At 40.6% G+C, this 25,758-nt stretch overlaps 1 protein-coding gene across 1 annotated transcript in view; it reads left to right on the plus strand.

The window, feature by feature from the left end:
* The first annotated feature begins 2,097 nt into the window (after positions 1 to 2,097).
* The window catches only part of PEX5L (peroxisomal biogenesis factor 5 like), a 161,612-nt gene continuing 137,951 nt past the window's right edge, over positions 2,098 to 25,758 (plus strand). Inside the window, exon 1 of the mRNA XM_032783817.2 lies at positions 2,098 to 2,163. Within this exon, the coding sequence (XP_032639708.1) occupies positions 2,143 to 2,163 (21 nt within the window). The 5' untranslated portion in view covers positions 2,098 to 2,142. The remainder of the gene's footprint in view (positions 2,164 to 25,758) is intronic.

A 25,758-nucleotide genomic window follows, 5' to 3' on the forward strand; every position in this document is an offset into this window, starting at 1 on the left:
ATCCGCTCAATGTGCAGCAGCAGTCAAAAAAGCAAACAGAATGTTAGGAACCATTATGAAAAGGATAAATAATAAGACAGAAAATATCATAATACCTCTATATAAATCCATGGTATGTCCCCATCTTGAATATTGTGTGCAAGTCTGGTCACCCCATCTCAAAAAGGATATATTAGAATTGGAAAAGATACACAGAAGGGCAACAACCATGATTAGGGGTATGGAACAGTTTCTATGAGGAGAGATTAAAAAGACTGGGACTGTGCAGCTTGGAAAAGAGATGACTAAGGGGGGGATATGATAGAGGTCTATAAAATCATGACTGGTGTGGAGAAAGTGAATAGGGAAGTGTTATTTACCCCTTCACATAACAGAAGAACCAGGGCTCACCCAATAAGATTAATAGGCAGCAGGTTTAAAACAAACAAAAAGAAGTACTGTGGGATTTGTTGCTGGGGGATGTTGTGAAGGCCAAATCTATAACAGGGTTAAAAAAAAAGACCTATATAACGTAAAGGAGGATATGTCCATCAATGGGTATTAGCCAAGAAGATCAGGGATTCAATCCCATTGTACGGGTGTCCTAAACCTCTAACTGCCAGAAACTGGGAGATGGATCACTTGATAATTCCCCTGATCTGTTCATTCCCACGGAAGCATCCATCATTGGCCACTGTCAGAAACTGGGATACTGGGACAGATGGATCATTGGTCTGACCCAGTATGACCATTCTTATGTTCTGTATTTTTATCATAGAATGTAGAGATTAATGGCCAAAACATTGCTTGCTCCATGTGCCCAATACATGTTTGTTGTGGTTTTTCGGAGACAGTTTGCCACAAGGCCTGGGTTTATTTTTTTCATAGCTGTTGTTATTTTTTTTGTTTGTTTCTTTAGATAGTAAAACTTGAAAGACTAGGTTTAAAAATTGGCAGGATTCAGGTGTCCGATATATATTTAGGGTCTGGATTTTTCCTGTGGAATAAGAGTGATTACACTTGTTTTCCATTTAGAGTGCAGCTTGGGGCTTGGGACCAAAAACTGGCAGGCTGCTGCTGCATCAAGATGCTGGATGGGGCTTTTGCATTACTCCTGCACTGGGATCTTGAATTACTTTATTTACTTTTTGATGAAGCAAGAGTGGGTAGCCTTGTTCCCTATTCAGGCTATGGTATTTGGGGGGTGAGGGCCAAAACTTGCTTTGGATCCATACGCCATACTCGGGTTTTTGTGACGCTCATGCTCCAGGATGCACCAGGATCTAGACTTATGCATTGCAACGGGAGCAGCAATTGCTCCGCTCATTCTCCCGCTAGGCTTCAGAATACTTGTAAGGGCTTTCGGGACTAAAATGTGCTTGGATCCAGCAGAAACCTTGTGCCAGTTCCAGGTTTTTGCGATGCTCGTGCTCCAGGATACCCCGGGTCCCGGATATTTTCTGGTGCAGTCCAAGCCGATAGACTTACTCGCTATTTTGATGCAGTAGTTTGGGAGCTTGGGGCCAAAGAGCGTCAGGAATCGGCGGGATCCCTCGGGATCTCCCTAGATCCAGCTTTTCCCTCTCTCCCTGGGTTTGCAGGCAGAACGCCGGCGCTACACTGGCCGCGCGCGCTGCTCTTGAGAACGTTCCCCGGATGCCGCGCGCTCCCTTCCCTGCAGCGGGAGGGGAGGATGTACGGGAGGGGACGCTTTGGACAGGGAGAGAAATGAAGGAGCCAAGCAGGAAGCCAGAAAGAGTTCGGCTGAAAAGGAGAGGCGAGTTGTAGAGGCTTCAGCGAGAGCAAGAGTTTTCATTCCCTCCTCCTCGTGCTCTCTGAGCTCCTGGTTTGCATTGCAAGCTCCCTGCTCTCCTTGTGCCTCAGTCCTGCCTGCCTTCCCTCTCAGCACCCCAAGAAGGAACAGCTCCTTTGCAGTTTGCAGCACTGCATTAAAAAGGAAGCAGTCCGGGTCACCCCGGGCAGCTGAAAGCAATAAAGCAGCAGCTTCCAGCATAAACTGAGCCCTGTGCAAAAACAATCATTCAGTCTTGGGTCACTTTCCCTCCTTTTTCTTTCTTTTTTTCTTTTTTGCAAGTGCACAGTAAAAAACCCTCCACAACGTGTCGGCCTCGGCCCAGAAGGATCCGAACCACGCAAAGCAGAATGTACCAAGGCCACATGCAGGTAAGAGGTTGCTAGTAGGCTACCCTATGGGAAGCACCTGTAGTTGGCTCTGCAGAAAGGTGATTCTGTTAAGTTTCTGTGGGATGTGTGTAAGAGGAGAGGGGGGGTTCTGCTTTCGCACCATGCAACAGGTGAAGTGGTGCAATATGATCGTGGCATTCGGAGTTGAGGGAAAAACTCGACTGGGGTTAGCTAAAAAAAAAAGGAAGGATTGAAAATCTGCCAACTTTATAACTAGGTGAAGTTTGATGTTTATTTGTTCATTTATTTCTCTCAAATATTTATGTTAATTTCTGATCATTCAAATAGGTTCAAGTGATCATTCAGGGCAGACGTTCGTGGTGTGTTTTCAACTGACCCGCGTCTCTTGCCACCCTCTTGGTGCATCCCTCCATGTATGTCATGTGAAGGGCAAACAATAAGGGGCAAGGCAGAGTAAATCTTTGCAAACTCTGCATATATTTCATCCCACACTAAAGGCATGCACTGCTTTCCCCTTATTGCACAGACGCGTTGTGTTCAGAAGTGATCGGTTTCTGTTCCCCCACGCCACATGTTATGGGACGGGGATTCATCTCGCTAAGTACCAGGATGACTCTATAGGGTGGAATTTCAAACACATGTCTAAGCGACTTCAACATTTTAGGTAGAAATCTTGGCTTCTGGTGCTATAGATGTACATCACTGAAGATGCCTCTCCCTGCTGCTAACGCACTAGTGCTTTGGACGTGAATACTGTAACCTTGCCTCTCACTATCCTTCACGTGGCTCATCTTTAAAAAGCCAGCTGTATGCTGGAGAACAGGAGGAAATAGGAAAGCAGCATGGAAGTTGACACTGACCTCACAAAGCTGTTTCTTTGCATTGGGACCCAATCCGGCTTCTTGTTAATTGAGTTAAACCATCAAACACATATATTAATTACAGTGGCACCAGTCTGGCATGTAGCATGTGTGAATGTCAAGGCTGTTTACACAGCAACTGCAGTACTAGTAAGTACTGCTTTGTGGGGTTCTGAATGCAGTGTTTCAAGACATGTGGAACAGTTACTTTAGACTTAAAAAACAATGTCAAACTTTGTATTAACATACAGGTTAAATAACTACCCAGATTCAGACCCTCTGTTTCCAAATTTGAATGTAGACCAGTTGCTACCTTCCACTTAATTGTATTACTTAATCTCTGCAAATTATAACTGTTGTGTCATACTGTTATTTGTGATTAAAGAATAAATAGGTTTTAACAAGAAAAGTAATTGGTGGAAATAAGCATACTGCTACTTATTTAGGTTAGAAGTAGGTTAAAGTGTGTACTGTTTTACAGTAACAAAAATAGTTGCATAAATAATATGACTGACTTTGGATAGTGGGCAAAACATATTTGTATCATTATCCAAAGTAGAGTTATTTTGTCCTGAAGACTAAATTGTAAACTTTGAATAAATATATTACAGATGTTAAAAGGGAAATGTGATGGTGTATTGATATCTTTGGCAGTTTCAGTGTATTACATGAGTCATAAAACAGGACAGTTTAACAAATTCTGTTTTAAAAATTCATTTAGCACTAGAGTTATAATAGAAAAATCAGATCAAAACATACAAACATTTTCTATTAAAAACACAACTTTTAAAAGCATTTTGCTGATAGACTAATGTCACTAATGAAAAATGAACTAAACTCTAACCAACCTCACTTACAAAGCTTACTGAATTAAAAACTCTGTTACATTTGACAAATATACTGAATAAACAAACAACTTGTCCCATTAAGTTCTTTAATGCAGTTTTGTTCTGCTGCTGTCCCAACAGGAACATTAAGATCCTTAAGGGCACCAGTAAAGAGACTAAAAAAAGCTTTTATAAAGCATCTTCATGTTTGGTAACTGCTTAATTATTGAGTTTTTAAGTGAGTCAGACAAAGAAAAATACAGAACCAATTAATCTATAATGGGCTGATGTCCTGTAAAGTTTATTTAAACCACCTTGGAAGGCAAACTACCAGTTTTATGCAACTACAGTATCCACCCAGGTGCCAACAAAAAATGCAGAAGCATCATAGGCACCTCAAGTCCTTTTGGTTCTACTTTATTCTTCTACAAAGTGAAGTCAGTGAAATATGATAACAGTTCTGCTAACTTTGGGGAAAGCTACGATAATTGGAAATACTTACATCTCTCTGTCACTAGGTCATCATCTACAAATTATATGGTATATAAAATTGCTTAAAAGTAGGCACCTAAATAAAACCAGTCAAGTTTTAAGAGTTCCGTAGCACTCATAGCACCCATTGGTTTAAAGGGAAGCATATACCTAAGGGTTTTGTTGAACTGGGGCCTAAATATAGATTTAAGTAGCTAATTTTAGGCACTTATATTTGAAAATATTGGCCATACTATATAACACCTGATCCTGTGCTCCTTACTCAGACAAAACTCCCACTGAAGTCACTGATGGTAGAAGAATGCAGGATTACGTCCATACTTATGCATAAACTTCAGCATGCTAATACTCATTTTCCTTTTCCCCTAGTTCTTGCCCTTCTACATAAAACTAGAATTTAAAGAAAAATTTCCCAAGTCCAATTACTTTAATATGAATGTTTACAAATGCAGTGTTTTATTAAGCAGTTGTTGCGATTCAATTATTTTCTTGGAAGACTTTTGCAAGATGAAACCATTTAGACATACAACAATATAATGAATGGCATTTGTTCATTAGATGGATTGAGAATATACCCATTTTGCTTATTCACTCTGAGCCCCAAACTGTAGTCTCCCTTTGAATGCAATAAACACTCCAAGACTAGCTTAAATAGGCCGTGATTCAGGAAAGCACTTAAGCACATGCTGAACTTTAAGCATGTGCTCATGCCCCACTGAAGTCAAACACATATTTAAGTGATTTGCTAAATCAGAGCCATAACATATTAGTGTCTACTTTCTGAATTATTACTTTATAGTACATACAGTATTTGAAATGTTACAAGGAATTCCAGAAAATGACCCAGTTTTTAAAAAGTTCTTTTTTTCTTGTAGGTCTTAGGTTTAGATTCCTCTCTCATTCTTTTTAGAACTGATCCCTCAAATAACAAGCTGTTTGTATGTTCTCTCTTAGTGCTCACATGCACAGCTTTGTTTGTGAGCAGAATAAGCAAGATCTAGGGCCTCATCAGCCTTGGTATATGCAAGTGCAGGTCCAGTGTAGCCAGTGCTTACATCAGGCCTGGATTTTCCCACTACTGTTTTTTTCTTAATTTCATACCACTTCATTTATTTTTTCAACAAAGAAATATTAGGGAAATCCTAAACAAATTAGAAAGGGAAATGTAGTTTTGAAAGAATGGCATATTATAGATGTAATCCACTTTCCACCATTACATCACATTCTTAGGGCAGATTTCTATGTTACTTGTGCACCCCAAATCAAAGGGTGAGACGAAAGCAGAGTTGAACCTTTCAAGGCAGTCAGAAAGACAGGGACAATACTCAGAGAAGTGCATGACCTAGCTCCTTCAAAGCCATTTCACTATAATTTAAATAAGCAAACACATCTTAGTATTATTTAAGCAACTTTTAAGGCCCATATTATTTACCAGATCAAACAACTCCTTTTCAACGGTGTGCCGTCCACAGTGTAGAATGTATTGACATATTTTCTAAGATAGATATTAGCTATGCTTCTCAGGCCTGATCCTTTGGTGGGGACTTCTAAAGGAGGAAGAGAACTTCAGGATAGACCCATGGACCATTAACTTAGGTCTCAAGCCTGCAGACATTTAGACAAGTGCATACATTAATCACATGAGTAAAGTTAAAACCGTGCATAGGTGATTTCAGTATCCAGGCCTTTGTCATCTTCTGAAATCTGCATCATTTTAACAGCAGCACTTAAAATCTGTGGCAAAGCTTTTACATTTTATCGGATGCTGTGTGTGCCACTGCCCTTGGAGCAGACCTCTCTCTGAGCTTCATGGGAGTTCCAGGCATGGAGTGAGGGGGTAAATTGTAATCATGGGGTAGGACTTTTAACAGTGAGCTGTATTGGCTTAACTCAGCTCGCATCGAAATCAGTGGTAGAAGTCTCACATTAGTAGGAGTGGGATTAGGCCAGTGTGAATGCTTTTGAAAATCCCACTCTTATGCCTTTACTCACTCATCTTTCCATAAAATAGATTTTTGAACATAAGGAGCTATTTTGCAGAATGTTGGCATGGTATTTCATGTGTGTAGCTAAGTGGCGCTGCTGTGTTTGGAGGTGCCACATGTCCGGTAAAGCAGAGATCCTGACCACTTGTGGTTATTAACCTTCCACTGGCAATTTTGCAAGAACAGGGTATTAGCTCTGATGTTCTGGCCAAGTTCCAAATCAGATAATTACATTCAGTCTCCCTAGTTTTTCCCTGAACTGATAATTGCATAGGTTAGCCACTTCCTGTCCCTGTTACACAGTGTTGTTGTGCACTGCTGAAGAGTTGCTGTGTTTTACCCTACAGGTGGCTGAATTTCAGTTATGGATTAAATGATCCATATGCATCATTTGCATTTCAGATGAAGGATCCTGTTCTGCAAATATATACATATAGGACTTCTGTGGGTCTACTGATGTAAAGAGAGTTATCTATGTGTAAAAGTGCTTTCAGGATCAGGCTCTAAATGAGTGAAGTGATTTGGGGCCTTCTGACTGGAAAATGCTAAATATTTGTCAGACACACTAAAGAACTTGAAGGAACTAGTGAGAGATATTGTACCAATTCACATCACGATTTGCTGCATATATTAAAACAAGTTAGGACAAATATTTCTGCATATGTGCCCTGATTTTCCAACATTTAAGAAGCTATTTTCAAAAGCTCTCAGCATTGACCTGACTTCTCCTACTGAAATCAATGGTAATATTCTCATTGACTTCAGTGGGATCAGAGTTGTCAGTGCTGAGTGATTTTGCAAATCCCATCTTTGTTGTTTTGTTACTCTTTTTAAAATACTACAGCCTCATTATCTGCATGGTTAGTGTTTTGAGAAGCATAAGAAAACAAGCCATTCCTGAGTTAGGACTGCAATGGGATATACCAAAACAGGATAGTTTATATATACACTGTCCGTCTTACAAACAAGCTGCATTAAACAAATACAGTTAAACTCAATGCTAAATTGAACCTTTGCTCAGAAAACTGAAGACCAAGAGAAATGTATAGCTTTAGTTATGAAGCCCTGAAAATCTGAGTTTGTAATTGGAGTGTTAAGTAACCGTTAATGAAAGTGATGGATGGTAACTCCCAGCCACACTGAAAGTCCATTATGATAAGCTGATAATTATCATTATTACAGCTCATCTTTGAAAAGTACTCAGAATGGCTGGGTGGTATATACGATGCTGTGTTTTCCTATTATTCATAAACAGTTTTTCAAATTTTGAATAGTAAATCATGAGCTGGTTATAAACTGCACACGTTAAAAATGAGCTCATTTCTATTGAAAGAGACTCATTACTCTCTCATTCCATTCAAGGAAAGTAGGTGGTAGGATGTCATTGGCTAAGAATAGTGCTTAAATGTGTGCAAATTGTGGGTATCTGCAATAGAGACTCTGCAAAGTGCTCGTCAAAACAGCTAAGTAACTTTATGGAAACCTTGCAAAGAATCCTGCAAAGGCTCAGAGAATCCCATAATTTTACTACAATGTTCCAGCACATTTTCACTGATAGTAGTTGAAGTACTGTGCATTAACAGGAGTTCCATGCAAGCAAGGAATAATCCAGCCTTTTAGGGATTACTGACATTCAAAAACAAAGACAGATAGACAAACAAACAAAACCATCCTCCAACCTACATTTTTAATTGATTTGATGTCAAGAAAGAGTTTTTGTGAAAGGGGCATTGTTTACTTTAAAAAAATCATCACACTTCTGCCTATATCTTTTTTACTTACCGTTATAATAACAAGTGAGGCAGTGTAATCTAGTGGCTAGGTAGTCAGGAGACCTGGGTTATACTTCCAGTTCTGCCACTGACCTTGGGCAAGTCAGTTCCTCTCTTTATGCTTGTGTTTCACCTCCCACACATAGGACTTGTCTACACTGAAAAAGCCACTCCCCTGAGCGACGTAAGTTACATTGACTTAAAGTGGTGTCCAACCATGCTGCTTCGGTGGGAGATGCTCTCCCGTTGGCCTAGCACAGGAGTAGACAACCTATGGCACGCGTGCCAAAGGCGGCACGCAAGCTGATTTTCAGTAGCACTCACACTGTCCGGGTCCTGGCCACCGGTTCGGGAGGCTCTGCATTTTAATTTAATTTTAAATGAAGCTTCTTAAACATTTTAAAAACCTCATTTACTTTACATACAACAATAGTTTAGTTATATATTATAGACTTATAGAAAGAGACCTTCTAAAAATGTTAAAATGTATTACTGGCATGCGAAAACTTAAATTAAAGTGGTTGCTGACTCCTGGCATAGCATGTCCTCACCAGACGTGCTGCAGCTGCACTGATGCTGATGCAGCATGGTAGTGTAGACTAGCCCATTGTCTGCTTTGATTACTTAGCTTGTAAACTCTTCAGGTCAGGGAATGTCTCCTGCTACATGTTTGGAGTGTCTAGCCTAATGGGGCTGCATTCCTGGTTGAGGTCTCTTTGCACAACACTGAGACAAGCAATCATAATAGTAACAAAAAAATAACTGAGATTTTCTTTCTTTCTTTCTTTCTCTTTCAGCACTTTGTGTATAGTCTGTTTTCTCTGTTACTTATTTTGCGCACTTGATAACACCTGTATCTAGTCAGTTTCATTAAAGTCGGTTTCACTACAGTCAGTTTTCCCTATTGTCGCTAGTGTCTTTTCACATAGTAACTGGAGAGAAAACATTTCAAAATAACCGCCCCTCCCCTCCCAAAAATTGGCAAGACGACTCTGGTGCTGCTGTGGTATCTGAAACTGCTCTTAACTTACTTTGTGAAACTGACTAAATTTGAGCGTGGCACTGTTTCTTTTATACAATTCAGTGTTAAAATAAGATGTAGTGTTTTAGTGGTCAAATGTTCAGAACAGACCACAACCCAACCACAAAAGCTATAGGTATAATGATCCACAACAAAAGGCTCGGTCCTGCAAAGACATAAGTGGTAATTTCAATTAGACAGTTCATGTGTGTAAAGTTACTCACATGCTTAGACTTTTGCAGAAGCAAGCCTTGCACTTTTAACATGCAAAACTCTGATACACGAGTGCAGTTTGCATTTGCATTCACAGATCTTATTGTCAGGCACTTAGCTACTTGAGTTCCATGCAAAAATGGTACTTGTGCTAACACGTCTGAGGTTTTGCATGCCCAAAAAACTTATACACAGAATGTCATATCCACAATTTTAGAGGTACTTTAGAAGATTCAGCCCTACAAGACATTGACTAAACTAGGAATATATTGTTTCCAAATAAACTAAGATTGCTGAAAGTCCATGTTATGTGATTATATGTAAAACAGGTGTGACTGAATTTGATCCAATAAATTTTTGTAACAGTAAATGAAATATGACAGAATTGTTATTTTCTAATATGAATTTCATCAGGTTGTCTAGCTTATCTACCCAGTTGAGGAGTCTCTACCAGTTGATTATATGACAGGACGCAAGTCTGCCTGGTCCATTTTGGAAGCAGTTAATATAACAAAACATACTAGAGTAGATGCCTTCCATATCAGGTGACGTAAAGTGTACGTAAAGAGGTTGCTTTCTGTAGTCACAAATTTTCATCACTGTCCTGTAACATTACAAATCAAAATGCCCAAGGGTCATAAAGACCATACTCAGCAAAGCCTGCTAAATTGATACAAGTCCTAGTGAGAACTGTGATAAGTTTGCTACTGTTCTTCTCAAGGACTTGAAATTCTGGTTCACTGTTACATCAGTTTACTTGCATCGAGACAAACTAAGTGATATTCCAAAAAATATTAATCAAGTGAAATGTTCTGCACTGGCTGGAAGACTCATCTTTGTCACCATCCTCATCTGGAGAGTAATGTTTCTCTCTATACTACATATGAATTTCCTTAAATGAACAACAGAGGCGTGATTAGTGGAGCATGTTAACATTATAACAGTGATTTCCAGTTCTTTCTTGTGTTGAACTGGTGGACTTAAGTCCCAGTCTTATTCCCCTAAACCCTTCTTGTCCCCGTGAGCCACAACCTGGCACAGATGCCACTGCCTGTTTTCTCTCCTCTTGTCGTTCTTTTTTCTCCTCCTTGTCCAATTTATTCTATGATTTTTCTCTACTCCCCCCCAGTTTAATTTTTTCTGCCCCCTAACGGGGTTGCCAGTTTAACACGCTCATGGCTATGTGCCAAAGGTGGCCCTGCCATGTAGTGCCACTAATGTTCCATAATGGAGTTCAGGGCCACTGTGGAAAGACGCAAAGCCTGGACCAGTGAGCTTCCTGCTACCTGAATCTACAGCCCCCTAAACATGAGCTGAATCTGCATTAGAGGCCAGAGTGGGAGAATGGAGAGAAAGTGTCTTTCAAGGAACCACCTGCCACTATACTCATGGCCATTGGATCATGTTTATAGTGTGGATTCAGAGCCATGCAGCTCTACTCTCATAATCCCTCAGGGCTAATTTTTCCCCAGGCTGGGAAGCATTCCACTCCAGTCACTGCAATTCACCATGTTAAATCTAGGGCCTTTGTACAAACTCATGTTTACATTATCCCCTTTGTAAACAGATCAGTGGTCTTCTGAAAACTTGCCATTTCATCCAGACCCAATATGGATTAGGACCATGAATACAGCCATATGTAGAATTCTAATTGCTTTGCATCATATTATTCAATTACTATATAAAATACCAGCTATGAGTTTCTAATCCATACCAATATTATAATAAAGACAGATTATGCTAATAAAAATTTGTGTAATTAATTCAGACATATAGACAACTGTTCCAGTTCCCCCATGGTCTTTAAAGACATTTAATCTGGTAGGCTAACGAAAAGAAATAGTCGCTCAGGGCATTCAATTTCAGCAGCTCTGTTAAAATAGTTAGGCATGTTGCTCTTATAGTGGAGTGAAATACCTGTCATCATGTTGTCATTGTTTTGATCTAAGTAACAGATGTTGTGTAAAGTACAATTACCCAGAACTAAGGAAATGCTAACAGTCCAAATTCTGACTGGTACTTGGAAATGGGCATAGTGGACTCCCAAATAGGTGCACATAAAAGCAACATTAATATTTTGCCTGTATCTTGGCCAAGACCAACATCCTCCCATAATCGATTCCTGCTAAGAGCAGGTACAGTCTGTTCAAGATATGTGCATGTAAGCCATAGCCAATTTAAGGATGCAAGTACATCAGTGGATGGATTAAGTCCCCTGATCCGTAGATTATGTCCTGTAATGAAAATCTCCTGTCCTGTGGAAAAGCTTCCCTGCAACATTCTAGTGAGGCCAGAAAAGGGGTGATAATCTTTTGTGTTGCTTGCACAGGGCCTGATCCAAAGCCCACTGAAATCAGTGGGAGCCCGTCCATTAACTTCACCTGACTTTGGAGCAGGCAACTGCATGCTAAAAATATACAGCACCTTTGTGCAGCACCAGGAGAATTTGGCCCATATAATCTATTTCGTTTTTCTTCATATTGATAATTCTGGTTTCCTTGAGTTAGCTTCAAAAAGCTGCAGAGGGACACATTACCATTTGCCTTGTTAATTATGTGATCCTCTAATCAAACCAGTGAAGAGCATGGTGATTAGCTCTGAATAACAACGGGCCCAAATTTGCTCTCATTTACACGAACGGAATTCCCACTGGTATCAGTGGGAGTTGCACTGATATATGTAAGGACAGCATTGGCACCTTGGTCCTTTTTGCATTTAACTGTGCTTTCTTCTTGTCACCAGCCTGGTTCTAAGTTACCGACGATCCTCTGTGGCAACAGCAAAGCTTTTGTGAATTGCTTTTTCTAATCCAACAGAGTTTTCAACTAAGTACTTGTATCGAGGAAAGAGGTTAGTGAACACACATTCACTGTGCATTATAAGTGGATTGAGAGAGAATTTTTCTCTCCTGAAACCTACCCTCAAATGCTCAGATCAATGTGTCAAGAAGATATAAATAACATACTCTCTTTGCAGATTAGAGCTAAAAACACTGAGTTTACACAGCTCAATTTTACTAACATAAACATAGTAATAAGCATGGGATAAAAACAGACTGCAGCATTGCAAGGGGCATTAAATAAAATAGATAGACAGTATCAAATTTTGCACAGTGGACCTATTTATCACTGCCTTTTAAACTCAAGGGTGACACCAGTTAAAAACCAAGAAACCCTGAAAGAAAGTTGTTTATAGGATTTTAAACAGAAGAACTGAAAAGTACTGGGTTTGCAGAGTGCCCACAATAATGGGGCCCCAATCCTAACTGGGACCTTTGGGCATTATAGCATAGAAATGATTAATAAAATATCAACAGTAAGGTTGCTCTACATGTGTACCAGAGTGATGAGTTATTTCTTTTGCAATTCACTGAAGTTTGGCCATGAAGGTAACTTTTCCGCTTATAGGTTTCCATTGTAGAAGAAATGCTCTACCAGTTGCCCGAGACCTGATTCTGCTTGCATTTAAGTGAACTGAAATACTCTTACTAACTTCAGTGGAAGTAGCAGCAAACCCTGACTCCTGCTGAGACAACGATTAGGCAAAGCTTACCTCATATTAAATATAAATAGTAAGGACCTCAGTGAATTTAATTATGTATTTAATGGCTCATGTATATTTTACTAGCTAATATGTGATATAAAAGCAAGTACACAATCAATATAAATGTAGGCCTAGTTTAGTTTGGTCCATCAGACCTTAGAATAACCCTTTTTCGGAAAGGTGTGCAAAACAACATTTTTGGCTTTTTTAATATCCTATTATTTCCCTTCTTAGAATGTCCATACTTTGGGTATGATGTTCCAAGGATGAAGTAACAAAGAGAGGTTACGATGATCCAGCTAAATATAACCAGGGTAAACAAAGAAAATTTCCAAAGACCCAATAGTCACTGTCAAATATTAAGATTGATAGTTTTGTTATTGCTTATAAGTTATATAATTTAGGGTGTAATGCAGAATCTCATGTGTGCTCATAAAACATTCTTAGTTTTTATGTAATGAATCAGAGGAGAGGGGTGTTGATAGAAGTAGGGTGTCATCCTGGGTATAAAAGAGAGTACTCAGACTTAAGTTTTTACTTTTGTTTGTGTAGAGCCTTGTCTGTGTACTTCCTTGTGTGTATATACTCAGCTAGATCAATGGCTGGTCACCTTCAACAGATCACTGGGGTGTGGCACTTTGTACCTATGCTGACATAAACCTGTTTCTTGGATCTGAACTCCAGAGTTAGCCGTGGTTTTGTCTGCAATAACAAGCAGTGGCTCTCTGGTTTGCTAGGTTTGTAAGGTAACCTCTAGGCCTGGTTAGTGGCTCTGAAAAACATCCTTATACTGTTCAATAAGGCCAAAATCCTGGTTCGGTCCTCAAGAGCCAGATGAGAAGAATCTTCCCACCCAGGCCATGAAGCAGAGGTGAAGCCCCTTCACAACTATTGTCCTAGCTACAGGGCTAGAGTAGCCTCCATAAAGCTTGCACACCGTCTGCAAAGAGGACAATAATTGATGGATCCATGCGGCAGCTGATCCACTGGCCCTACTCCAAAACCTCGTGTGTCCTCCTAGAAGCTGATCTCTGCAATGCTGACTCCCCTCTGGAGAATCCCCCCATTCTCTCCTCTCTCCCACTTAACTGAACTGAGCTACTTTTAGTGGGACCTTATGATAGTGGGAAAGGGAGAAGAATTTCCCTTGAGGGCTAACCCCAATGGTTCTTACTTGAGAAGTTAAGTCAATGAGAGCTTTCCCCCATAAGGACGTCAACATCAACCAAATGGGGCATATGGGTAATCTGGGGTTTTAAATCACCCCTTGACAATTGCTAATAACATTTTTTTCTGGTCAAGAATCTGCGGTTCCAATATGTCATTGCACTGATGCTTTTAACAGATCATAATTACTTACAAAATGTTGCAGAGTCAGATTTTCAAAGGTATTTAGGCACCTAAAGCGCCTGTGCCGCATTGAGTTCCGTGGTGAAAATCCCATTAGACACGAATCTGCATCCTTAGGTGTCTGTCTACCTGTAAAGATATGACCTGCTATATCTTTGCCAAATAACAGCAAAAGCCCATATTTCACTAAAGTTAGGAAGAGAGACCTAGAGAGTTTCATACTGTTTTCAGTAAATGATCATACAACACTACTGTGAGATGATCATGAAGAAAAGTGTTTATATCACATCAGTAAATTCCAAAACAGTTTAGGAAATTCTTAGTGCACCTTTAAACTTGTGTGTATGTTTGTGCGTGTATACGCACAGAAATTTATTTTAATAGCAGCAAAGGTGAGGGTGTACAAAGGGCCTGATCCAAAGCCCATTGATATCAGTCAGAGTCTTTCCATTGATTTCAATAACATCTGGATCAGACCCAAAAGGGAAGTGGGAGGAGAAGGCACAGTGAGCCTTTCCCCATCCGTCTTGCACTCCTGCACAGGAACAAAGCACAATCTTAATCCTTTTGCACTGAGTGCTCAAAAGCTTCAGGAAACTAGTGCCAACAGGAGAAGTAGAAAGGGGGAGAAAGAAGAGAAAGGAAAATGGGCTGGGGAATGGGAAGTGCACAGCAGATGTTATTAAAGGCTCTAGCAGATGCTGCTGTTGTACACGCTCTTCCAGAGCTCCTGGCGACATTATGCCCTAGGAGCTGCTGTTGGTGCACAGTCCCTTCTCATCTCTGCAACCCCTCTAATGAGGATAGTGGCTTAAAGCCATTATGTGGCCCATAATATTCTTATAATACATCTTCTGTACGTGCATAACAAGAGCTAGAATGAGAAAGAAGCCAAGCAGTAATAAAAACATAATGGGGTCAGCAGTGGTAGGGATTTATACTGGTCTGAGGAGAGCAGATATTAGCCCATAATGTGCAGAGTACATTTGTGGCTTTGTATAAATGATTTATTCATTATTTTATCAAAGAGTCACAATAATAAAAGCAGAGTATGATCATTATTATCTAAAGCATGTTATCTTGAATAAGAGAACTCAAACTGCTATATCTTGTAACCTTTGCCCAGGAAAGTCTCCAGCTGAACTCAGCTGGAATCTTTTCTTTGAACAGATCAAAGGAGCATTTCTCAAAAGTCATTTCAATTTACTTTCCAGTGGTGTCAGACGGAAGCTCCAGGCACGATTCAGATTCATAAAAACTACCTAGTGTTCAGTCTTTCAGTTTTCTGTACCATATCAGATCTTGTTGATCATATTTTGCATCCCCTCGAGTATCAGACAGAATGACGTGTTCATCGTCATGCCACCACCTCTTGAGAACAGCTTCTGCATTACATCCTTGCATATTTTAGTTGCCAGTGGTTTCTGCATTATGGTTCACTGAAGCATTGTTCTGCTGTTCATTTCTCAGAAGTTCAGGAGTTATACTATCAAAGGGGTTCCAAATATGTGAGATCATTACCTAATGGCTGTTCAAGGTCTGGGGGAAAGCAGAGTGCTAAGGAGTCTCTGGTTTGCTGTCTAACAAGCTTTATTTAGCAAGTGCCCAGGATGGTTCTTGAAGGGTTAACAGTTCCTTTCTGATCAGTATGAGCAGTGTGAATGATTATGTAAAGTAATTGTTTTTAATTATGTAGGTTGCAGTTGTGGATCAGGCATTGATATACTAGACAAATTAACCTTGTACAATTTGGTGGCAGAAGAATGATTTTGAGTCACATGTGCTGAACAGTTATCAAAGAACAGCAGAATTTCCCTGCTTGAAGATTTGCTGTCCAACTTTTTCCTCCTATCTTCATAGTTCAAGCTGGACAAATACTACAAAACAAGTTTCAGGTCAACTCCCAAATAGCTGTTTGGTTTAGCCACAGTCAGTGTCATGAGAACGTTGGCGCAAGCAGGGTTTTGTTCACACACTTTTGGGAAATGGTTGTACTTCATGCAAATACAGAGATTCTCATGTGAACACAGGTATTAACATACATACAACTGGGAGTATTCACTCTATGCTATTCCTCTATGTTCACATCCTTTATAACACTTCAGTAATCCAGTTAGGCAACAGAAACGATATCATGTTATTTAGGCAACCAATCACACACCACAGATTATGAATACAAGGAGAAATAGTTGAGGATACAGTCAAAACAAGTAGTTTGTGAACAACCCATTGGCTGAAATGCAGGCAAAAAGGGAGCAATTATGAAAAACAGAGAATTCACAAACGGGAAAAAATGGTTTGCTCTGAATGGCTGCACAGATCCACGCAGAATGCACTGGAACACGTAGGTTACATTAAGGCTCATTTAAACAATCCAGGCTTTTTTGGACATGCTAATTCAAAACTATTTAAGCTCCTGTACAGTACTTTGCATCTATCACTGCTGACACGCATTCTTTAGTTTCTTGACTTCCTTGCAAGATCATCAGTTCTAAAAAGTTAAGATTCTAGTTATCATAACAGCAGGAAAAAAAATAGTTGCTTCAACTGTGTTAACATGTCTTTTGGACAGTAGTCATCAGGGAGTGCAAAAGCAATATAGTCACACTCATTTATAACTGGATAATTAGCACCAGTTGTTTCATTGTGACATTTATATACTAGGTTATGCTTTATGCTCTGTCTTGAGAACCAGACAGATGATATCTGGAATACCATTCCCATTCCAACTGACAGCCTTTTAAAAACATATCTATTAGAGAATTCCTGCCATTTCGTGGAAGTCTTTGAAAAGCTTGCTACTTAGAGGCAATTCTGCTTATAGAGCATATATTGTTTGTATTTCTCTTTCCTGAATCTATATTACTGAGACTGTGTGAATGGCAACAGGATCACTGCTTCTTGAGAGTTCATCTGCTCCTGCCACTTGTTTCTTCTCCTTACGCCACTAAATCTTATTGATAAAAAACAGAAATAAATAACGGAAAATGAGCTAAATCCTGCTCTCATTTACACCAGTACAGCCCCACTGATTAGTGGGCTAAATTCTGAGCAGATGCCATTCAATTCACTTGCAGAGTTTCACTCACTTCCATTAGGTCACAACTGGACTTCGTGAGAATGCTGTGGTGTAGCTGAAAACAAAATTTAGCCCATTTTCTGAAACATGGGTTTCAAAACAGGTTTTTTTATCACAGCTTTCTGCCTTGTGTCAGCTGCTTAATGCTGACTCAGCTAGCAGCAACCTGTGACTATGTGCTTCAAGATTCCTTTGGAAAAGATTCCATTGTGCTCTAGGGTAAAAACCTGGCCTCACTCAAATCAATGGCAAAGTTCCCATTGACATCAGTGGAGCCTGGATTTCACCCTAGAATTTTTCATAGCATGGATATAAAACACTCCAGTTTTCTTTTCTCTAGAGATTTTTTTAAGAGACAGACCATACAGAACACCTTCATTTTGTGCAGTTTGGCATTCCCCTTTTTTGACAAACTAAGATTAAATTGCTTTTAATTAACCTCTTTTCAAAAATCCTCTAACTAGATTTTTATATGGACCCATCACAATACCTGTGACATACGGCAGCCTGCTTTGCTTGAAACCCATTTGGTAAAGAGGAAAATTCTCTGCATGAGTGTACATACGTGAAAGCACCCAGGGTTACAAGGGACTTTTAATTCTCTCTCTCTCTCTCCCTAGACTACTAGATGCACAAATTAAATATATTTCCACAGCTATAAAGTATGAGGGTTTAAGATTACTGATGCTAAGCAGTGACAGATGGCTTCTGTTGTATAGGAATACATAGACAAATAACTAGTACATCACTGGGCCAAAATCAGCCAAGAGGATTTGTGCCTTCTCAGACCATATCTGTATTTGGTCCATTAGCTGCTTTCTACATAAACAGTATGAAAGGGCATAGGAATAAAATGCTGATAACAGACAATAATTTGGTGTCTTTTAAACATGATCTATCCAGTCAGCAATCTCTTATGTGAGAGATGCGTCCTTGGAGATGTCAAAGGTAGTTTGTCCTTATAATTTAGTTGGGAGATACACATAATCTCTATTATGCAATTAATGTGTAACTGGTGCTTATTGATCTGATTTGCCCAATACAAAGTATGGCATTCTGGCTGTGGTGTAGAGAAGAAAAGAGAGTGTCCAGACTGAACTGTAAGGCCAGATCTGTTGTGTGGCAGTGGAGGGGTTCTCCCCCTCTCTCCTTTTCAATGTCTGAGGAAATGTAGTGCTTGTGAAAGGTGCTGCACAGAACAGTGTGAGACTGATACCTGTTCATTCAAAGAGAGTGAAATTCAACTTAGTTGTGCAGGAGCAAGGCCTCCACACCCATTAAGCTCTGCAAAGGAACTGTACATGGGTACTGCCTACTAAGTAGCTGCACAGCATGTTCCAAGACCATTCCAGTCCTGTGGAGGTTAGCGTGGAAGGCCATGCTGGAAGCAGGTTAAGGTGGTCCAGGAGTGGGCCAAAGGACAAGGCCATGGATCTGCATGTACACAGATTCAGCATTCCTAGTAAAAAAATGCAACTGGTACAAAGGCATTGCAACCACTATTCCAATCCATAGGCTGAACTATGGCACTGAGTTTAGTGGGAGTGGGGGAACTCACCTCTCCAACCATCCAACACTTTGCCCACATAGGACCTGAATCATCCAGCTTTGTGTGGATGGAGTGAATTTAACCCAGAAAGATTGAAAAGAACATTTAGCTGTAGGCACAGAGAGTGGTAGTGAAAGATGTCACACATGTGAACCTCACCCTAATCTAAAGGGACCACCTCTAGGGGAGAGGTTTTTCCAGTCGCCATGGCCCATAGAACCTTTGTCCTCTCTGCTGCAAGTGCCATCAAGGGTAACAGTTAAGATAATGGTTTTAGGTGGTGTGGATACATGTCTGTTAGGAATTGGACTGAGCCCACCATCTAGTTATATGTGCCAACTGGTGGAGGTTCAGTGGCCTAAGGACTGGTCTATGCACCATTTTCACACTTCTGTATCAGTTTAGAAACTGGTATAGGTAAAGTGGTACAAGCCTGTAGTGTGGACATAGTTAGACCATGTAAAGATGCTTGTACCAGTATAGCTTATTAACTTATTGTATAAGTTGTAATAATATATGCACTTCGATATCAGTATAACTCTGTCCACACTAGGAGGTTGTACCACCTCAATTATCAGTTTCTATATAGTATCAGAGGCGTAGCCATGTTAGTCCGGATCTGTAAAAGGAGCAAAAAGAGTCCTGTGGCACCTTATAGACTAACAGATGTATTGGAGCATGGAAGCATTTCTAAAGTGGGCTGCTTGAAATTCAGCATATTTAGGCAAGTAAGTAAGCGGCACAGAGCCTCTAGCCTCTACCAAGTGAAGTCACCAGGCTCTGCTGGAAAAGTCACTTAGTCAGGTGCCTAAATGTGGCTGAAACCTGATTTTTAGGTTTCTGTTTCTGAAAAACATGGCCCTAAAATGTAACCGCTAAGCCTAGCCCAGTGCAGGGTCAGCCTGGCACTAGGCCTGAGACCCTGAGAGCTGCAGCAGGACAGGCTAGAGGCTGAGCGGGAGCTAATCTAGTTCCCTGGGTCAGCAAACAGAAGCTTTCAGTTCAGCGCTGCCGAGCGTGCTCTCTATATACTTTCTATATAGTAATACTGGTACAAAACCAGTGTATAAACCAGCCCTATGAGATGGGAAAAGAGGCTCACAGAATAGTTCAGTGGGACTGGTTGCATGAATAAGTGGTATGTAGGATGAGTACATGTTACAAAACTGAACGCAAAGTAATTAATGAAAATAAAACTGTGCACTGGAATGATTATTGCATAATGAAAGAAAGTAGAATTGGAAAGGAATGTTGAAGTAAATGGAGTAAATTTAGGGCCAGATTTTTACACTAGTAAAAGGTAAAAGTATTTGGCCATCAATAAAATAAATCTAATGATAAACATGCATTTTTAAAAGGCCATTAGAAGCAGGAGGAAGAAGTTAGTGACAGATGAGCAGATGTTACTCAATGAACACTTTGCATCCATAATTTTAAAAGAACCTGAAGGTCACATTTCCTAGCTTGGGATTCATTATTTTCTGGAGAAGGGGATGTGTGTGAAATGTTAAATGTCTTTATTATTGTACAAGGAAGAGAAGCCATTGACATCTGGCACCAAGCCCAGTTGGTATGTGGATTTGTGTCTTACTTTAAATAAATGTCCCTTCTCTTTAGCTTGAGGATCTATATCTCAGACAGATAGGAAGGATTGTCCAGTGGTTAAGGCACTTGCCTAGTCAGACCTGGGTTCAAATTCCTTCTCTGCCACAGACTTCCTGTGTGACCTTAAGCAAGTTACTTAGGGCCTCAGTTCCCCAATGGTAACACTGCAGAAAATTGTACTTCTCTAGCTCACAAGGATATTGTGAGAATAAATACATTAAAAAGGCTGTAGATGTTATGGAAGCAGGGACCATATTGATTACCAATGAATATCTAAATAAGAGATCAACGTAAGAAGTGAGCCTGAGCCATGAAGTTCAGATTTTAATCTAAACTTTCCCCAGACTTCAGAGGTGCTAAAGACACTCAGTGCCTCATAGGATTGAGTCTCTTGTAAACAAATGACTTAGTGGAGCTGGCCAAGGAGACTATATATAATGGTGTCTCGAAAATGGGAAAGCTAATGTTCAAAACAATAGAACCTTGCCAAGTAGATTCAACACTACTTTGAGAAATACTGCAGCTAAAAGATGTATGGAATTATGATTCATGTAGGGGCACAGAAGTAGGGAATATTATTAGGGAATAACATCATGGAAATAGAGGCAGATGACAATAATCAAGGATAGAATAGAATAAAATAGAATAAAGTGACAGAAAGAGAGTGGGAGAAATTCACAGAAAAACAATCTGCAGAATGTTTAGCATCAGTGAAATAGATTGTAGGGTGTAACATGTGAGTCCAGTTCAGTTCTTAGTTATGGCTGGCCGTGGTTAACCAAGCCGAGTGCAATAAGTGGGGTTGTATGTATGTTATTGATTCACTGTCTGTTTTGAGGACTGGAGTATAAATCTGCAGAAAATTCATAAAAAAATACACCAATGATGTGTTGGCTGGGCAAGGAGGTCAACATCCTCTGAAGCATCAGAGCTTGATCCCTTTTGGAGGCAGGACACTGGGTGGTGTGGACTGGTGCTTGGAGGTGGTACATAGAATCATTTCTAAATGCCTGGCTAGTGTGTCTTACTCACATGCTCAAGGTCCAACTGAGTGTCAGAGCAGAGACCTTTGGGTTGTTTTTGCTTTCCTCTGTAGCATGGGGCGCAGTTCACCTGTTGGGATCATCTCACATCAATTCCCTACCATTGCTGGGCCTCAGGCATTGGTGGCACCTTGGTCTCTCCTGTTCTCTACCTGTGGCATACAGTTTAGTTTTATGAAAACTGAAATGTTTGAGTCTAACTAAAGTGTTCGGGCTCAGTGAAGGGTATCTATGTGAACTTTAATGGCTTGCTATATAGAGGAGGTCATGCTTGATGATCCGATAGTTTCTTCTGGCCTTAAACTCCTATGACAAAGAAAAAGAGACCACAAATGGAATAACATGGCATACTTAGGTTTTGATTGCCTTGTTACATTCAACCATTATTCTGTCAGAGAGAGACACTACAACAAATGAATTGGTATTGCACAAATGAGCCAGCATGTCTCCCTGTGATTTGAAGGTCTGGGTTATTAGGAAAGATTATCCGTATGTGGCAGGTTAGTTTTAATCTGTGGTTCGTATTTAATATGGAATGTTAAGAATGAAATATAATTTTTTAAAAAGATACACTGGGCTTATCCGAGTAGACTGAACTGGTTTCAGATTAAACTGACCCCCTCCACCTCCCAGCCAAGACTAATATCTTACAAAAGTATGATAGAAGAGAATAAAGGGAAGACAAGCTTTTGGTGTCAGAGTAATAGGATGCAAAACAACCACTGTGTGGATACATCTTCAAAGGGACTTGTCAAGTTGTGAAGCTTTGGAAGCAAAACCAAACTGAAACAGTTTAGCCAAACCAGTGAATTCAATCCTGGATGGATTTGGGACACAGGATATGGACATGGCATTAGAGACACTGGGGGCTCTGTGTGGCGGGGAGGGGGTGTCTGGTAGGATGATCAGACAAGCACATCAGAGAAACCTGAAAGTAAGATTAAGCTGAGAGTCAGGTCAGGGGAAGCGAAACACAAGAGATCTGATACCAAAGACCATCTCTGATAGGCCCTGTTGAAAAGAATCAGAGGAGAGAAAGAGGCACCCTCGATGTTCAAGATACTTTTTATCTGCCATAACTAAATCCAGGGTGAACCTTCTGAATGAACTTTTGCAGAGTTTCAAACTAGATTTATTATGAACATCATGGGCCATATGATATCTACTTTCCACTGATCTGAGGGACCAAAACAGCCATAATGTGGGTTTAAACAATCTATTCTCACATGGCATACCGGCCTCAGTAGCAGAAGCAGGGCCAGAGGAGAGAGGATGTAGCAGGGTTGTCTCTGTACCCCAGTGATCCCGGGCTGCTGTAATGGCCTCATGCTACTCTAACTTACACTAGGACTGGGTAAGGATCCCAGCTAGTCCCATTTGAGGGCACAAGGGAGACAAAACCACTTTCTCCCTTACCTCCTGAACAGTGCCAGGGACAGTTTGGATACAGTCCACAACAGGACCCGTGTCATTTGTTTCAAGTGGATCCTTTCTCTCTATTCTTAATTAGACCACTTGAGTCTTAGGTTGGTGCTTGGAAATTCTCTTATCTTTTCTCCTGGAGAGGTGAAACCTCCATCCTCTCAGAAGGGGCAGTGAAGGGAAAGGATCTGGATTCTCTCCTCCCATGCCCCAAGATACTTATTCCGAAGAGGGGAAGGAGTCCTTTCTCCTTAAGTTGTGCTGTGTGCAGGGCTGTAGTCCAACAGACATGCAGGAACGCTTAATGACCACAACCAAGCCCTGAATTTAAGGAGCATAAGATGATACCCACATACAGTGTAGCTTAGGGGTTGGAGAATAAAGTGAGGTTGCACAGAATCATGTGAGCTCTTGAGATAAATTGAACAGACTAATGAAAGTAAGGTATTGTCACTACGTGCCCTCATTACACATCCCCTTATGTCATAGCACAATGCAGAAGCCTCCAACACCTTCCTGGTAACTTAGTCCTCCAGCTAGGTCCTATAAAAATCCTACCCCTTCCAGGGTACCCAAAGTCCAAAATGAACACAAAGAAACAAACTCTTCCACCACTCCTGGGGAGTATCCTCAGCAAACTCTTCGCTTCTCCCAGGCTCTGCAGCATACTAGGAAACAAACACTGCAGCCCTACCTGGGCTAATGCAAGCCTAAATTGGTAACTATCAGCTAAACAAGGCAGTCCTCCCAGGCCAGCCCTACCTTCCCTCAGGAAGGATCTGGTAGACAACTGTCTTTCTCAGTTCCTGGCCCCAACCAACCTTCTCTCCCACAGTCAGAACCAAAGGTCTACTTTTCCTCCCAGCCAGGTGCCAACTCAGTTGGGCTCTCCTCTTTTAGCTCCTCTCTCAGAGCCTGACATCTGCTTCTTGTGTTGCAGGGTGGGGTTGACTAGACCCCTAGCAGTCCAACAACCTTTTCGTGACATGCGTGGAGTTTGTATACCCTGTCACAGGTGCCTAATTCTGCCCTCTGCTGTGCCCCCAACAACCTTCGTGAATTCAGTGGGGTTACACAGATGTAGTTAGGAGACGATATGGCACAAAATATTGGAGACAGTAGTTACATACAAAATGTTGAGAAGCTGTCAGGCAATAAAGGCAGAATTCCTTTTCACTGAATGCTGAGATATAGAACATGCTGCTAGCATTAAGGAGCAATAAAACCCAATCATTTTAAGAGAAAGCTACATAGTTTTGGAAAAAGGAACAAAGTGAACTGCTGCTGGGTAGATATTTGTTAATTTTTTATGTGACTGTATTGCTCATTAAAGTGATTGAATTAGCAGCACTGACAGGAACCCAGACACAGTAAAAGCTTCCTGACATGGACACAGGACTGCCCATGCAGCACAGTCCTGACGGTTAGCAGCATCATTATTGAAGCCCTGAGCCTTTCTCTCAAGCACAGACTGCAGGGCACGCTGAACTAAACCGAACTAAGCAGTGCTTCTGTGGACAAACGTCCATTAGAAGAGGCTAGATGAGACCCCTACGCTCCTTTGCATTGGTTACCTCATTTAGGATTTGATCCCAGGCTCCAGAGGAAAAAGGCCAGTACAGCCTAGTTCACTACCATGGTTCCAAAATACTGCAAGGTAAGTTCTAAAACTAAAGGATGCTAGAAGCAGCTTGTATTTTGCGACAGAGAGACTAAGAGTGAAAGCAAACCAGAAACAACCCTGATTCTTAACTGCCAAATCCTGCATCCTGTGGAAGGGTGTCATAGCAGTGGAATCAGCATGAGTCCATTGCTTTGGGAGAAGAGGAGCATTCCCAGGTACTGAGAGGCTGAACAGGGGTATCGGGCTCTTATTGTTCATAACAGAACAGCAGCTCTCTCCAGAGCAACCAGACTCTGGGGGCACAGCAGGGGACCAATGTGAGCATGCAGACCCACTGTCAGACCCCACCATGGAAAGGGGGTGTAAGCTCCATGGCTGCTGCTCATGCCCTGGGGAGAATATGAACCTTTTTGGAAAGCCCCTACTCAGGCTTTTCACGTGAATCAGAATTTGGCCCTATGAAAAGAAATGATACATATAGACAGTACTATCACAAAGGGTATCACTGGAGAGAAACCGGAAAAAAGAATCAGGAGCAAGATGTTCTGTATAAAAATCTCATACCCATGAATATATTAGTGTAAATAAATATATCTCTGATGCATTCTGAACATACCAAAGAGCAACCATTGGGCAATATTTTAGCATAGGCTCATAAACTTCATACATTTAGGATTAGATTGCTGTAGTCTGGCTAATATGAAATATTTCCTTACTCTGAAAATATCACTACTCTAAAAATAGCAATAAAATGAATTTAATGGGACTACACAGGGTCTAAGGTACTATTCAGTATGAGAGTATCAGAAACTAGCCTCAATCACAGCTTCCTATTTACTCCCTGTTGGCATCTCTCAGTAGAGGACTCACATCTCTTTCACTTAAAACTTTTGCTTGTTATAGAGATTACTTAAGTATTTTAACCTGTGGGAAATGCAATTTCCTTTTCACACCGTTCACCTGACTGATAGCATTTCTCTCTGAGTGAGTGGTTTGACACATAGTACAGTGAAAGAACTATTGGTCTCTGATTATTAAATGGGTAGAGCTTTTCACAATGCATTTTTTTTAGCCCTTGTCTCATTTAGCTAGCATTTGTAATTCATTTAACAATTTCAAGCACTTAAAGTTATTTCCATATTTTGCCTTTTATGTAAAGTTATTGCATTGCCCTGAGAAAGGCATTTTGTTTGATGAACGTCTAAGTATAAAAAGACCCCAAAATTAC

Source organism: Chelonoidis abingdonii, chromosome 8 (genome assembly GCF_003597395.2).
Source record: "Chelonoidis abingdonii isolate Lonesome George chromosome 8, CheloAbing_2.0, whole genome shotgun sequence".
Classification (NCBI taxonomy): Eukaryota; Metazoa; Chordata; order Testudines; family Testudinidae; genus Chelonoidis; species Chelonoidis abingdonii.